The 17,294-nt window shown below is 39.7% G+C and overlaps 1 protein-coding gene across 1 annotated transcript in view; it reads right to left on the reverse strand.

The window, feature by feature from the left end:
• FAT4 (FAT atypical cadherin 4) overlaps nucleotides 1–17,294 on the reverse strand; it is a 187,468-nt gene that overhangs the window by 34,193 nt on the left and 135,981 nt on the right. The window contains exons 8-9 of the mRNA XM_068989805.1: nucleotides 8,272–8,516; nucleotides 1,926–6,275 (exon numbers count right to left, since the gene is read on the reverse strand). Coding sequence (XP_068845906.1) covers nucleotides 1,926–6,275; nucleotides 8,272–8,516 — 4,595 coding nt within the window. The remainder of the gene's footprint in view (nucleotides 1–1,925; nucleotides 6,276–8,271; nucleotides 8,517–17,294) is intronic.

Consider the following 17,294-nt stretch of genomic DNA (forward strand, 5'->3'; position numbering starts at 1 on the left):
TATGCCCCTGCCTTAAGCAATATTTCTGCTGAGATCAGCATGTGTCCCTTGCTCACACTCATGTCATTTTCCGTCTTCTCCATATACTACCTAATACAGTCACCCTTTCTTCATTCTAGGACTAAGTGTAAATTCACTCTAGGTGTGAAATAGTGTATCATACTAAAATGGAACAAATAAATAATCTTATTGTTGAATTCACAACAGAGGAAGTAATTTGGAGAGGCTGGGGGTGGGAGAGGTGGACGATAGAGTGAGGAAGGTTTTCTGGAAATCCTGAACTCATAACATGTATGTAACCCTGTTATTCATAATCCTAAGAGTACAACTCTGGTAAGTCTTATGCCTACCTTCTGCCACTGAGGCTTGTCTTTATAGAAATTCTATAGCATACATCTGTATCGACCATTATATTATTACTACTACTAAAGCTACTAATTAGCATTGCTACTTACTGAAAGTTGGAATCTGTGCTAGGTGTTTTACAAATATTATTTGTACTCATTACAATATCCCTAAAAGATAAGTAACTATGACTATTCTCATTTTATATATGGGGGAGTTGAAAGTGAGCAAGATTAGGGGACTTCCCAAAAGCTATAGCTAAATCAAGTTTTGTTAAATCCCCTGATTCTTTCCATACATATGTTTGCTGCCCCTTTTCTTCATTTATATTTTAAGGACATTATTTTGTCAAAAGGTAAAGCTTATATGATCTGCTTTGGCTTATTAAAACTTGCTGTAAAGAATCATCAAGCGATTCAGTTCTCCAAATATAAAACCATGAAGTATACACACGATAGGCTTCATTTTAAAATACGATATACAAATACAATTATCTTAAAAACTTCTTTTAAAATTGTATTCTGCAATATACTTACAAAATTTTAAAAAGTATATCCTGGTTTTACCGATTTCACTGTACTTTACACTGAGTTAATAAACACTACAGGGCAACCCAATCTAACATATATGTACTAAAAAGGTATAGTGTACAAATTATAGAAAAGAAATTGCCTCTCCTCAAACATCTACAGCATAAATGTATACACATTTGAAGGTACACTAACCACAGATCAGTTAATAAACAGATGATGGATAGGTAGATAAGTAGGACTAGAAACAAAGATCTATTTATAAGCATATATCATGTTCTATTAGAATGACAAAGAGTAGTCAAATAATTTCTCTATATATTTAATTCTGCTCCCAAAATATCAAGGTATATTCTGACTCAGTTTTGCTCTCACTAACCTGAGAAATCAGCCAATGATACTTTCTACCCAACTACTAGAAATAACAAGGCATTTAGATCTCAATCTAAATTACACCTGTTGCTTCATCTTTTCACAGTGTGGGTCAAATTTCAATAATCAGAGTGATAGTTATGGTGAAAACCATAAAATTGATGATGATTAAACAATTTACCACAATGACAGTTCTTTAGAACACAGAATAGTTCAGATTTTATACTTGAAATACACCATGTCCTTTAACTGTAGAACACTTTTTTGAAGATAAGATGCTCTTTTTGCTCTTGTGCAAGAAACTCAGTAGCTGGACTAGGAATTTAAACTCCAGAATGACCTGTGTAAGCTCACATCCTGACTCTACAAGAAATCAACTGAGTCACCTTAGACAATCAGCTCAATTTCTCTCTATTTTTCTTAAGAAAAGTTTCCTTTTCTTAAAGCTTGTAAAATCATTATCCCTACCACTTGTCAGTTTTCTCCTGAGAAGTGAAATTAATACAGATAAAGTTCCTAGAACAGTGTCTGGCCAATAGTAACTGCTTAAAGCATTTGCTATGATTCTGCCTATTCCTTAGAGAAAATCATTTGAAGATAACAAAGTTCACAGCTTTCTATCATATTTGATATGACTAAGGTCTTGGTGGGCAAAAAAAGAACTTAACACCATCATACCTGTGTATCCAGTTTTGCAAACACAGTTGAAGCCTCCTGGAAAGTTCTGGCAAATGGCACTGTTCTTGCAGGGACTAGGCAGGCACTCGTTGATGTCTCGCTCACAGGCCCGGCCGGTGAAGCCATCCGGGCAGCTGCAGGAAAACCCTCCCACTAAATTGTGACAGGTCCCACCATTGTGGCAAGGAGATGGAAGACATTCATCTATGTCAATTTCGCACCAGCTGCCTGTGTAGCCTGGCAGACACTTGCATAAGAAAGGCTGCAGAGGTTCGTTTGCCACGATGATGACTGGAAGGCTCTCGTGGCTCTTCAATTCAGTGCTCACGGCTAGCCTCCTGACACAGCTCCCTCCGTTCTGACACGGGACAGGAGCACAGGCGTCATGATCCACAGACTCCACCTTCACGCCGCTCTGCCTCAGGAGGATCTCCTTGATGCTTTCAAAGAAGGTGGCTACACCACTGGGATTCACATACTGATTGTGGTTTCGCTTCACAGCTGCCAAAAGAAACGTTCTGTTGTGCCCTTCATAAGCCCCATACAGCTGCACAGCAGTCCCAAGGCCCGTCAGCTGTGAACTGGCAATGCGCAAGAAATGAAGGTAGTGGTTGGTCAGGAAGTCCTTCACGGTCGGTACACCAAGGCGCAGTAGGATGCTGTTATCCACCGTCGCGTTGGAAAATCCCGTGAAGAAAACTCGGATGTTGCTGGTGACCGTGCTGTGGACACCATCGTTACTAAGGACGGTCAGATCAAACGTGCCGTCTGTGGACCTCGGCTGGGAGCTCAGATCACAGGTGCCCCTTGGAATACTGAAGAGGCTGGTCACTCCCGAGGTCAGGGAGCAGTGGAAGGTGTCTAGCACATCGGGATCCTGTGGCTTCACGGAGCCTAAAACTCCACCAGGAAACAAATTACCATAATAATTAACAAATATCTCCACCGTCCGAGACTGTGATGGGTTGTCATTTTGGTCTATGACTGTGATATGCACGGTCCCCGTGGAAGACATCTGAGGCACGCCAGAATCCCTGGTGACCACGGACAGATAGAAGTCGGAGATCTGCTCTCTGTCGATTTCTCGGGTGGTGCTCAGAACTCCCGCAGTGTTCAGACTAAAATAGTTGGTGGCAGGACCTGTGCTCAGCAGATAGTAGGTAAAGGGGCCTTGATTGGGAGGGAGATCCGGATCTGTGGACTGAAGAGTCATCACCAAAGTTCCTGGGCGTTTGTTTTCCATCACTTCCCCCTCGCTGATGGTCAACATAGGCCCGTTATCATTTATATCTTCCAGGGTAACTAATAAGGAGGCACTTCCGGTAGCAGAGGGGGTCCCGGAATCCACAGCCAAAACCGTGAGATTATAGATGGGTAGGGTTTCTCGATCTAACTCTGCAGTAACGGTGATCTGTCCTGTCTGTGGATTAATGGAAAAGGCACCATTTTCATTCCCTGATCCAATGAAGTAAGAAAACCTACTCCAGCTGGGAACAGAGTCTGAGTCAAAGGCACTGACAAAGGTCACATGAGTCCCCGTGGGCACCCCTTCACTGATCTGAACGCTGTAGATGTTTAGACTAAAAACGGGGGGGTCATTGGCATCAAGCACAGTGACATTCACAGTGACCTCATCTATGTCTGCACCTCGAATGCTGCCAAAATTCTTGGCCAGTACCTTCAAAGATACCCTTTCTTCTTTTTCCCTATCAAGAAGTCCAGATACATAAATCTGTCCCGTCTTCTTGTTGATCTGGAAACCCTTCTTTCTACTGTTACCAAAAATCAAATAATGAACCTCCCCATCACTGCCCAAGTCACGGTCACTGGCAAACACTTCTCCAACAACAGTACCTTTAGGAGCTGCTTCTGAGATTTCAAAATAGTAAAGTTTGGAAACAAAACGAGGCACGTATTCATTTGTCCCTTTTAATTGGATATTAACAGTGGCAAAACTGCACCTCTCCTCATCGGGGACATTGAAAGCTTTCACAGTAAGGTGGTAGCTCTGCTTGGTTTCAAAATCCAAGAAGCCTTGAGTGGTGACGACTCCAGTGTTGGGGTCAATGACAAAGAGGTCACTATCAGATGACTGTATAGTGTAGGCAATCACAGCATTGGTGCCAGAGTCAGCATCTGTTGCATTTAGGTGGATAACTGTTGTCCCACTGGGGGCATTTTCCAAAACAGTGGGGAAATATTCATCAGGGAGAAATACTGGAGAATTGTCATTCACGTCAATCACATTTACAGTCACACTGCAGTAACCAGTCCTTGAGACCCATCCTCCGTCTGTAGCACTAACAGTCATCTCGTGTTTCTGGCAGAGCTCATAATCAAGGGCTTTGGCGAGTGTTAATACACCTGTGGAGGAATTGATTGCAAAGATGCCTTCTTCATTTCCAGAGGAAATACTGTACCTAATCAAGCCATTCATAGCGGTGTCTCTATCTCTCGCAGAAACAGTTCTAACAATGGCTCCAACACTATGGCTTTCAGGGATGGTTGCACTCATGTGACTTTGAGAGAATTCAGGTGTGTGGTAGTTTTCCTCCGTTACAATTATTTGAACAGTTGCTTGGGATGAAAGTGGAGGGTTTCCCTTATCTTTTGCAGTGACAGTGATCAAAAAGTTCTGATTCAGGTCAGATGTCAGGGGAGCTGCTACCGAAATCCACCCTGTATGATTGTCTAACTTAAATTTTCCCAAATGATTTTCATTCAAAATGAAATACTCCACTTCAGAATTCAAGCCAAAATCTTTATCATCTACTGCAGTAACTTTGATTAACTTTGTCCCAACTTTAACATGTTTGGTGACTGGAGTGAAATATTTAGTTTTAAGAAATTGCGGTGCATTGTCATTACTGTCCACCGTGTTTATGGTAACTGTCGTCTCACTAAGTAACACAGGATTACCTCGGTCTGAAGATGTCACTATAAAACTATGTCTGTTGATGTTCACGTTGCTGAAGCCACTGACATTTTGATATTTTAAGACCTGTTTATTGAAAATCTCTCCTGTGGAGGCATTAATCCTGAAGTACTCTGACTGAGATTTTATAAAATAAAACACTTGTCCATTTGATCCCTCATCAGGGTCTGTCGCAGATACCTGAGTTACTTTGGAGCCAATTTCAGTAAGTTCAGGGCAATCTAAATAATAGGAGGGTCTGCTAAATCTTGGAGCATTGTCATTGACATCTGTCACAAATATTGTGACATCTGTACTTACAGTCCATCCAGAGTCATGTGCAGAAACTCGGATTCTGTAACGGTCTGTGTCTTCTCTATTTAAAGGTCTGCTAATTACAATATCCCCAGTGCTGGGATTAATGGTAAATGGAAGACTTGTGTCCATTATAGAGTATCTACTAATTGCATTTACACCAATGTCTTCATCAGAAGTTGTGACACGTGTAACTGTGTACCCTAATGGGGAATTTTCAGGAACATGGGCACTGAATATTTGCGAAAACCTCGGGGCATTATCATTTTCATCTAAAATGTTAATGATGACTTTTACTGAGGTACTCTGAGAAGGGGAGCCTCTGTCTGAGGACTTTACAATAAGCACATACTGAGATATTTTTTCCCTGTCTAAAGGTCGAATGCTTCTAATTTCACCAGTGGCATGATTGATACTGAAACTATGTTCTTTGTTGCCATTAATGATTTCATAATCTAACTGTCCATTGGGCCCACTGTCCTTGTCCACTGCAGAAACAGTGAGTATTTTTCGAGAAGAAAGGTTTTCTAATATTTCAGATATAAATGGATCTTCCTTAAAGACAGGAGGATTATCATTGACATCCAACACTGTTATGTCAAGTTTCTCATAGGAGGAGAAAGGAGGAAAACCTCCATCTCTGGCTTCTATCCATACAACATATTTTTGTATCTTTTCAAAATCTAGAGGCTGACTTATGGAAACCTGTCCTGTTAACTGATCAATCTGGAATGTGTTGCCAAGATTGCCACTTGCAATATAATAGGACAAAGGTTCTCCTCTCAAGGAGGACCCTGTTACAGTAGTGACAAGAGTGCCTACTGGTTGGTTTTCAGGAAACATGAAAGTCTGTTCTTTGGCTTTGACTTTAGGGAAATCTGCTTTGTTCACAAATCGAACAGTCACTGTGGTAGAATCTGTTTTCGGGACTGAGCCACCATCTTTTACGTGGACAGAAAATGTCACTTCTGAAGTGCCATTTAGTGGTCTGGCTGCCATAATAGCTCCTCTCAGTGTGTCAATGTGAAATTTTTCAGAGTTTCTACCCGAAAGAGAGTAATGGAGTTCAGAATTCGGTCCAATATCGGCATCCGTGACAGTAACTGCAAAGACGAAGGAACCTATAAAAGAGGGAGTGTGCAGTTATAAATCACAAGGAACCCCAATAAAACATCTGATGGTAAGTTAAAACAGTATATTAAAACTATATATAAAACACTATATTGCTACCGGATACAACTTTATTTTCTCACGACTACTCGGGGAGAACAGTATATCTTATATTGTCTTGAAATTTCCCCAGTCAAATCTACTTAACAGTAGTCTTACGGGGCTGACCTGCTATTATCTACCTAAAAGCCAGACGATCTATGGAATTTAATATTTTTCAGTGTACCTTTGAGAGAAGCACAGCGAAGAGCAATAGCTAATCATTCCAAATTATAGTTCTTAGGAGAAAAATCTGTACATAATTTCCAACAAACACAATAATACATGAGTTCTGCTAAGAACTATGTTTCTGCCCAACAGAAAAAACACATAATTGCTCTATTATGTCTTAAAGTACTTTGAATTACATTTTATGTAATCATATAAACAAAAATAATATGCTTAAAAAATAATTGTCAGTTCCTCGTGCCCAGTGTTCTATGGGAAAAGTTTTTTAATCTGTGAGCTATTCTCACATGGAGATAAAGTATACATATGAATGTGTGTGGATATACGTGTGTGTACTACAACAATTATTAAGTATACGCACATACATATATATGAACAATTATAGTGTAGTAAGAAATAAGAATTGAAGAATGGACTCAATTTGGATTCCAAAAGTTAGTGCTTGGGATGAAGGCCAAAGAGGAACAAACTGTAGAGGAGATAACGCTGAAAAGCTGCCATAAGGACATGCTTTTGATAGACTTATTCAGAAACCTTTCCCAAACCTGCACTCCTAGCCCTGCAGAAGAGTTTGTGGCACAAGTGAAAAGTAGTCTAATATTAAGAAGGCCAGTGATTCTACTAAATTACTATGTTTAATGAGGGGGGAAAATGCCTAAGTCTTACTCACTTTGTATAGGAGATGTTATATTGCATCATTACACCTTGGGTCTAACTAGAATCATGCCTGCTAGCATCATTTCAACTGAAGGCCCACTCCAGGGATTCATGACTTTGATACTGGCTTTTTCTTTTGATAAAAAGTTGGCACAAAAATTTATGGATTTTATACCTTCAACTGGTAGCAACTAGACCCTCTCAAGTGAATAGAAGATCCAAATTCAAAATTGTGGACCTGTTTTTTTTTTTTTTTTTACTCTCATTAAAAATATCTTAAAGGGGAAAAAATTAAGTTAATTATAACTTCATTTATTTATTATCCAGTCTCAAAATCCATTTCAAAAATTAACAATGGCAGATGATTTGTGCAGTTCCTAAGAGAGCAGGACATTCTTAGCAAAGAAGCAAATAAACCCAAACTAAACTTAAAATAGGGTTTGAAAGATAAATACATATTGTCAATTTGAACATGATTCATTATTGCCTCCATACACATATTAATAGAAAAAACTTCATCCATTAAAATTAAGTTAAAATATTTACAGCAGTAATTAACTAGAAGGATTCTTTCAATAAACCTTTTGAAAATTTGTCTGTAAACCATTGGATAAAATATTAATTTTCTATGAAATAATACAGTTGAGAGCCTAGTACCTCTAAGATAATGTTTTAGGAATAATGTAAGGACATGGCATGAAAAATACATAATGTCCTTCCTATCAGGGCACACACAAATTACATCTCAGGACAGAAACCTACCTGACTACAAAGTGAAATCTATTTTCATATTTACCAATATTCAATTAAAATTCAGAAACAGCACTAGGAAAGCTGTGGCAATTATGAAATCTTAAATACAATTGGTCTGAGAAGAAAAAGTTAGTTTGTAAGAGTTGATGTTCCTTCAATTGCTTTAATCAACAGTTTAATTTTAGAGGATTTGCAAACTTTGGCTATGTCAGAAATATACCTATAGAAAAAATAGAAATTTAATTATATAGGAAGTGCCCAATGCATAGTTTTTATTTATCTGTGAGACATGAGAGGCAGTTTGGTTACCTGGCGGAGTAGGAGACGGGATGTGCGTGACATACGGGTGATGCTGAAATCTTGGTGGGTTGTCATTGACATCAGTCACCGTGACAAGCACACTGGTAGAACTGGAAAGGGGTTCCGGGGACCCAGCATCACTGGCAACAACCACTAAAGTATAATTCTCTTTTGTTTCCCTGTCTAGCAATGCACTGGTGATGATTTGTCCTGTGGATGGGTTGATGGTGAACTGAGAATTTCCACCAATGATCCTATAACTAAAGCAGAGAACAGACATGGGCATATTTCTTCCAGTTTTAATGCTGCAACATCTATTTACTAGAATTTTAACGAGCGAGGCACAAAAGTCAGGGAAAACATTACAAATAAGATCACAGAACAATGAAAGAATATGCTAGTTCACATTTTATGTGAGCATCACATTAACAGTCTTTATGGCAAGATGTCCTATGACCTCAAGCTGGTCTTCATAAGGTTTGTGAGCTTCCTAAATCATGCAAGACCCTAGAATATACCCAGAAGACTATCATATTTTAAATAAACCAGCCTGAAAGCATAAATCAGGCTCTTGCTCTAATATTGTGGTCAGTGGCGAGGATCACAGATGAACATCTGTTAAATACATCTAAAAAGTATTTATCTGCTGTGTGCTGTAATATACCAGAAAAGATCAGTGGAAGGTCTTGTTCTCTAAAGACCAAACACTGTATATGACACATATTGAGAGTTGGACTGTGAAGAAAGCTGAGCGCCAAAGAATTGATGCTTTTGAACTGTGGTGTTGGAGAAGACTCTTGAGAGTCCCTTGGACTGCAAGGAGATCCAACCAGTCCATTCTAAAGGAGATCAGTCCTGGGTGTTCTTTAGAAGAACTGATGCTAAAGCTGAAACTACAATACTTTGGCTACCTCATGCAAAGAGTTGACTCATTGGAAAAGACTCTGATGCTGGGAGGGATCAGGGGCAGGAGGAGAAGGGGACGACAGAGGATGAGATGGCTGGGTGGCATCACCAACTCGATGGGCGTGAGTTTGAGTGAACTCCAGGAGATGGTGATGGACAGGGAGGCCTGGTGTGCTATGGTTCATGGGGTTCCAGAGAGTCGGACATGAGTGAGCGACTGAACTGAACTGAACTGACTATCCAGAGCCACTCAAGAACTGATTATTTATACAGAGACATTCCTAGTTACTAATTCTCTCATTTGCTATTCCTCATATGGCCAGCTGCTTTGCTTTCCTGTTGTAAGGAGTGGTATGACATCTTCATGGATATTTTGATGCTAACCAGATTGGTTAGTGGGCAGGAGTTTTCACTGAGAATAGCTTCTCTCTTCTGTCTAAAGAAAAGGCTATCTGTGTATATTTCTGAGCGCTCAGCTAGGAAAGAAGTAGCTAAGCTTGAAGGTTCAGAAGTTGGCTGTGGTCCAGAATGTTTTCTGTTGGAGGGTAGCAAGGAAATGAGGAAATGGATATCTTTCAAGTCTTGTCCTTCATGCCAACAAACAAATGCCCTTGTTGGAACTAACGGGTGTTTCTATAGTTTGCTTTGTGTCCATAAAAACATAGCAACAGCAAGTGTCTAATAGAAACAGCAGGAAAAACTTTACATCGCAGCCAGTGCACATTCTTCCTATTAAGTTCATTGTTTAAAACAAACATTTTGGCACCTTTATCCTTTTTTAGAGACATTAGGAACTGTTAAGGAGCTACGTGTTCTTTTGTTTGTTTGTTTGTTTTTAAACAAAAGAGGTTCTATAAAATGAGAGCTAAATAGATGGAGCATAGAGAGGGAGTTTGGTTGAGAACTGATTTCAAAATTGATAAAATACTTTGTATCACTCAGATTCGAATATCTTATAGCAACTTCAAGTGCAAGATCAGGAGTAAGAACAACAAAGACCATATTTCCTGGGCCAGAAGTGACTCCTCATAGAAGTATTATTACTGATTATTAACACCCTTACACAGTAGACAATACCTATTCCCGATATTAAAATAAAAATATCATAGGTTTGGAAGTTAGAAATTCAGGAGTCATGAAATAATCACATTGTCTTACCTTTTAGGGAAAGTCTGTAGAAACCTGGGTTATGAGAAGTATGTGTTTATTTTGGGATAACTTAATAGGGAGAGAAAAAGTGCTTCATAGTGCCACAAGCTTTTTTTATGACAGCAAAGGTCAGGGTTCAATCAAATATTTGTTCCCTTAAGCATTCACATATAAAAATAAGAAGGATGCAAAAAGCATGCAAATTTGATTTGGATGTCTTGTATATGAGAAGGTCATGGTATATTAGATTGAGCAATGTGTTGAAAGGCAAATGATGAGAGTTCTGGCCCATGCTGAACTCAGTAATCCATAAAAGAACTTTGAATTGTAAAGTCTTTAGTCTTTATTTTATGCTATTGCACATAAGACTGTCTCTTTAAAAGTAGCTAATATATTTACTATTTTCAAAAAGTAAAGACTAAATTGCCATGTTAACATGTGGTTAATTTTATCTAGGCTTTCTTTGTTTCTGAAATGTATGAAAAGTGTATCCTAAATACTAGCTATCCTTTACTATCTCACAATATCTATAATACCAGTTTTAATCAAATTTATACCTATATGTTAAAAAAAAAAAAAGAAAGAGATAAAAGAAGCATATGCAACAATATAAAATGAACAGACTGCCAAGATCATATGCCTGGGTTTTCCCCACTTCATTCTTTTCTTTTTCTTTTTTTTTTTTGGTTTTGGTTCACTTCTCATCTTTGATGAATCTCGGTACTGCTTCTCTGATCCAAATTAGTTTTTTTTAATGGTTATGAACTTTATTAGATCAAGTCTTGTGCTACCTTCTTAAGTCTAAACACCTATGCTTCTCTAATGGCTCAGATGGTAAAGAATCTGCCTGCAATGCAAGAGATCCACGTTTGATCCCTGGTCAGGAAGATCCCCTGGAGAAGGGAATGGCTACCCACTCCAGTATTCTTGCCTGGAGAATCCCCATGAACAGAGGAGCCTGGCAGGCTACTGAATGACTAACACTTTCATTCTTTCTTTCATGCTTTCTTTACAGTTTTGTAGCATCCAATTGTGTTCTTAGTGTGTACTCAGCAGACAAGGATTTCATTTATTTCCTCATTTAAGCCTCAGAACCGTCTTAATAGTGTGGTACTAGATTTGTACTAGATTTTTAATTGATAAGGAAGTTGAGTCTAAGGGAGGGTAATATAGTTGCACGAAGATGCATAAAGTCTATAAATGGCAGATGAAGACTTCAAACTTCTGTCTTTATGACCTCAACGTGCACTTTCCCCATTATCCTACAGTAGAAGGAAGCTGAGACACAACCTGGGAGGTTTTAGGGGAGACAAAAAATGCTGCAGCTCATGCTAAGCCCAAAAGCAACTCTTGTGAAGGTGTGTTGATGTAGGGTTGGTTTACAATGATTTAGTTCTTTTGTTAAAGAACCTGCCTGCCAGTGCAGGAAACATAAGAGACACTGTTTTGATCCCTGGGTCAGGAAGGTCCCCTGGAGAATAAAATGGGAACCCACTCCACTATACTTGCCTGGGAAATCCCTTGGACAGCGAAACCTGGCGGGCTACGGTATATGAGGTCTCAAAGAGTTGGACAGGACTGAAGAGAATGAGCACACACACAGAGTTCAATGTCAATCCACAAAGATCTTCATTTATTTTCCGACTCAAGAAATTTACTGTTTCAAATTACTGGTATAAACAGATCATTATGATCTAAAATCTCAATCAATCGTTGCATTTTTAAAGCTGAATTATCCCCATTTGATTTTGTGAATCTTTTTTTAACCTCTTCCTGAGATTTACTAAGATCATAAGGAACTGTGTTGTGGGCTGCTAGAATATGATGATCTAGTAATGCATTGGAGAAGGAAATGGCAACCCACTCCAGTGTTCTTGCCTGGAGAGTCCCAGGGACGGGGGTGCCTGGTGGGCTGCCGTCTCTGGGGCCACACAGAGTTGGACACAACTGAAGCAACTTAGCGGCAGCAGCAGTAATAGTTTAGAAACTGAACTGTGGAACATAGTTCCCTTGGACATGACTTTTGATCTCACTCAAGTACATAAATTCATAAAATTTCTTAACCTTTCTAAGTCTTCTCTATCTATAAAGTATAATGCATGTATGTATTCCTTTCATTTGGTAGTTTTTGAGTGTCAAATGTAATTTCTTTTGAAAAGCACCTGGCATTGTAATTAGTATGTGACACGAATTCAAAATTTAGGTTTATGTTCATAACAGTATACGCATATAGCTATAATAAACTATTATCTTTATTATAATGCATCTTTATATTTGGGTGCATGCATGCATGCTAAGTCAAGTTAGTCATGTCCAACTCTTTGCAACCCTATGGACTGTAGCCCACCTGGCTCTCTGTCCGTGGGGATTCTCCAAGTAAGAATATTGGAGTGGGTTGCCATTCCCTCCTCCAGGGGATATTCCTGATCCAGGAATCAAACCCACATTTCTTATGCCTCCTGCATTGGCAGGCGGGTTCTTTAGATTTGCACTGCCTGGGAAGCCCTTATATTTGGGTAAGATGAACTAACAGATAGAAACATAGATTGAGTAGGTAAAAAAATTCTGAACTCAAGCTTATATCCTAGATAGAAGAAAGATACATCAAAGTAAATGCAAAACCAGGCCATATATTTAAGGGCAAAGTGTTCTGAAACTGCTCATAAGCATTGTTTCAGGAATTCAGAAGACAAAGAGATTACTTTTTTCTTTAAATTTTATTATTATTTTTTTTACTTTACAATATTGTATTGGTTTTGCCATTCATCAACATGAATCCGCCACGGGTGTACACGTGTTCCCAATCCTGAACCCCCTTCCCACCTCCCTCTCCATACCATCTCTCTGGGTCATCCCAGTGCACCAGCCCCAAGCATCCTGTATCCTGCATAGAACCTAGACTGGAGATTCATTTCTTATATGATATTTATACATGTTTCAATACCATTCTCCCAAATCATCCCACCATCTCCCTCTCCCACAGAGTCCAAAAGACTGTTCTATACATCTGTGTCTCTTTTGCTGTCTCGCATACAGGGTTATCGTTACCATCTTTCTAAACTCCATATATATGTGTTATTATATTGTATTGGTGTTTTTCTTTCTGGCTTACTTCACTCTGTATAATCGGCTCCAGTTTCAGAGATTGCTTTTGACTAGAAAAGCCTCTCCTGGAGAACAGTAAATTTAGGTTAAGATTTAAAGGGGTTACTCATTTAAAAGGGTTACTCATCTTACAACAGGGCTTCCTCAGGTAGTGCAGTGGTGATGAATCTGCCTGCCAGCGCAGGAGATGCAAGAGATTCCCTGGGTCAGGGAAGATCCCCTGAAGTATGAAATAGCAACCCATTTCAGTCTTCTTGCCTAGGAAATCCTATGGACAGAAGAGCCTGGCGGGCTACAGCCCATGGGGTCACAAAGAGTTGGTGGTGTCTGAGCACACACGTATCTTACAATAGTAATGAAAAGGGAGAATGAAGGTATTCTAGGCTAGGAGTCAACAACTTGCTATAAGAGATCAACAAATATTTTAAATTAGTAAATATTTTAGTAAGTATTACTAAAATTACTAAAATGATGATGTGATCACTAATCTAGAGCCAGACATCTTGGAATGTGAAATCAAGTGGGCCTTAGAAAGCATCACTACGAACAAAGCTAGTGGAGGTGATGGAATTCTAGTTGAGCTATTTCAAATCCTGAAAGATGATGCTGTGAAAGTGCTGCACTCAATATGCCAGCAAGTTTGGAAAACTCACCAGTGGCCACAGGACTGGAAAAGGTCAGTTTTCATTCCAATTCCAAAGAAAGGCAATGCCAAAGAATGCTCAAACTACCACACAATAGCACGCTTCTCACATGCTAGTAAAGTTATGCTCAAAATTCTCCAAGTCAGGCTTCAGCAATATGTGAACTATGAACTCCCTGATGTTCAAGCTTGTTTTAGAAAAGGCAGAGGAACCAGAGATCAAATTGCCAACATCCGCTGGATCATGGAAAAAGCAAGAGAATTCCAGAAAAACATCTATTTCTGCTTTATTGACTATGCCAAAGCCTTTGACTGTGTGGATCACAATAAACTGTGGAAAATTCTGAAAGAGACGGGAATACCAGACCACCTGACCTGCCTCTTGAGAAATCTGTATGCAGGTCAGGAAGCAACAGTTAGAACTGGACATGGAACAACAGACTGGTTCCAAATAGGAAAAGGAGTACATCAAGGCTGGATATTGTCACCCTGCTTATTTACCTTATATGCAGAGTACATCATGAGAAACGCTGGACTGGAAGAAGCACAAGCTGGAATCAAGACTGCCGGGAGAAATATCAATAACCTCAGATATGCAGATGACACCACCCTTATGGCAGAAAGTGAAGAGGAACTAAAAAGCCTCTTGATGAAAGTAAAAGAAGAGAGTGAAAAAGTTGGCTTAAAGCTCAACATTCAGAAAACGAAGCTCATGGCATCTGGTCCCATCACTTCATGGGAAGTAGATGGGGAAACAGTGGAAACAGTGTCAGACTTTATTTTTGGGGCTCCAAAATCACTGTAGATGGTGATTGCAGCCATGAGATTAAAAGACGCTTACTCCTTGGAAGGAAAGTTATGACCAACTTAGATAGCATATTCAAAAGCAGAGACATTACTTTGCCGACTAAGGTCCGTCTAGTCAAGGCTATGGTTTTTCCTGTGGTCATGTATGGATGTGAGAGTTGGACCGTGAAGAAGGCTGAGCGCCGAAGAATTGATGCTTTTAAACTGTGGTGTTGGAGAAGACTCTTGAGAGTCCCTTGGACTACAAGGAGATCCAACCAGTCCATTCTGAAGGAGATCAGCCCTGGGATTTCTTTGGAAGGAATGATGCTGAAGCTGAAGCTCCAGTACTTTGGCCACCTCATGCGAACTGACTCATTGGAAAAGACTCTGATGCTGGGAGAGATTGGGGGCAGGAGGAGAAGGGGACAACCGAGGATGAGATGGCTGGATGGCATCATGGACTCGATGGACGTGAGTCTGAGTGAACTCCGGGAGACGGTGATGGACAGGGAGGCCTGGCGTGCTGCAATTCATGGGGTCGCAGAGTCGGACACGACTGAGCGACTGAACTGAACTGAACTTAGTAAGTATTAGTAATATAAGTAAATATTTTCAGCTCTTTACACCATCAGATCTCTGTTGCAGCATTCAGCTTGCCCTTGTAATGCAAAATTAGTCATAGACAATACACACATGAATAGGCGTGGCTATGTTCCAGTAACACTTTGTTTACGAAAGTAGGCTTTGGCTGGAATTTGGCCTGCAGGTTGTGTTTGGAGAACCCTGCCCTAGGACAGAGAAGGACTTGAATAAAGCCAGAATGCTTGGGAAAGCACAGATCCTTTTCCCTGAAGCAGAAAGTGATCCAGTGAGGCTGAAAGTTTGGCTATACATTGAAGATTTGTACAGAACAAGCTTGGAGAGATGCTGGGGCCCTTTATGGAGTGGCTGGAATATGCAGACTAGGCCTTATCCCCTAGGCAAACTGGAAGTTAAAATCTTTTGAGGATGGGGGAGTTTCTCTGTTAAAGCTGAAATACAGAGCAAGGGGGTTCATATTACTGCCATTGTTCTTTCATTCACTGACTGACTCTGCTTCATCCAAATTGCTTCCTACAAAGTTGAGAGGAATTATCATAAAATGTAAACTAGTCGTGTTACTGGCCACCTTAAAACATTTCAGTTGTTTCTCCAACTAGATGCAAAAAAAAAAAAAAAGATGTGAATCTTCTCATATGGTATACAAGGCTCATTCCTAACCCACACCAACCATACTGATTAGCTTTATTTTTCTGATGCTATGTTTTTGCATAGCTTTACCTTTGTACCTGTTTCTGTCTTTGCCTAGAATGTCTTTCATCCTTTATTTGTTCATAAATTATTCCTCTGTCTTTCCCCAAATCATCAGTTACTCAAAGCTTCTACTTATTTCCTCAAGTTTCACTGACTATGCTCTTGATTCCATTCTGTGTTTAAATTATGCTTGTTACAAGGTACTCTAATTGTAATACAGCAAAATTACCTTCTATATTAAAGATTTCTCCTTATGAGAACTGAAGTGCTTAATTTCTCAGAACTTAACAAAGTACCTGGGATGCTGTAAGGGCTTCAAAATTATACAGGATGCATGCATACTAAGTCGCTTCAGTCGGGTCTGACTCTGCGACCCTATGGACAATAGCCCACCAGACTCCTCCATCCATGGGATTCTCCAGGCAAGAATATTGGAGTGGGTTGCCATTTCTTCCTCCAGGGGATCTTCCTGACTCAGGGATTGAACCCGAGTCTCATAAATCTCCTGCATTGGCACGCAGTTCTTCAACACTAGCACCATATAAGAAGCCCTTATACAGAAGAGTATGGAATATAGATTGGAAGGATCATAAATCTGAGTCAGAAAAGTAAGCTGATTTTTATTATGTTAATCTGGGCATGATATAATTATGGACTGAATGAGGATCTTGGCAGGAGGAATACACAGAAAAGGTATACAGAGGTGGAAAAGATGACTGTTAGCCATCAGGACAGGAAGACCAAGAAACTGAGACAGTATCAGTGAAAGGAAGCAGAATGCCAAGATGAGAAACGGAAAAGGTTAGGAGCTTCTGATATGTTGTGCTTATGGTTCCAGCAGAATCCCTAGGTAAAAGTGCTCCTGGAGAGTTACAAATATGGGTGGGAATCTCTTGGAATGGAGTTAGAGTTGATAACACAGGTTTGGAGGTTTTCTGCATAGTTTTCTGGGTGTTTTCTGCATAGGTGCAGCCATGGAAATGGGTAATCCTCTGTTTTTTCTTTCTCTCTCTGTCTTTCATACACATGGAAATAAAGAAAAGTGCTGTGGGGAATGCCCAGATTACTTTGAAGAGAGAAAGAGGAAACACAAAAGGCAAATTAGAAGATGTGGTTAGACATACAGAGTGAGAAATAAGAAATAATA

Source organism: Capricornis sumatraensis, chromosome 17 (genome assembly GCF_032405125.1).
Source record: "Capricornis sumatraensis isolate serow.1 chromosome 17, serow.2, whole genome shotgun sequence".
NCBI lineage: Eukaryota > Metazoa > Chordata > Mammalia > Artiodactyla > Bovidae > Capricornis > Capricornis sumatraensis.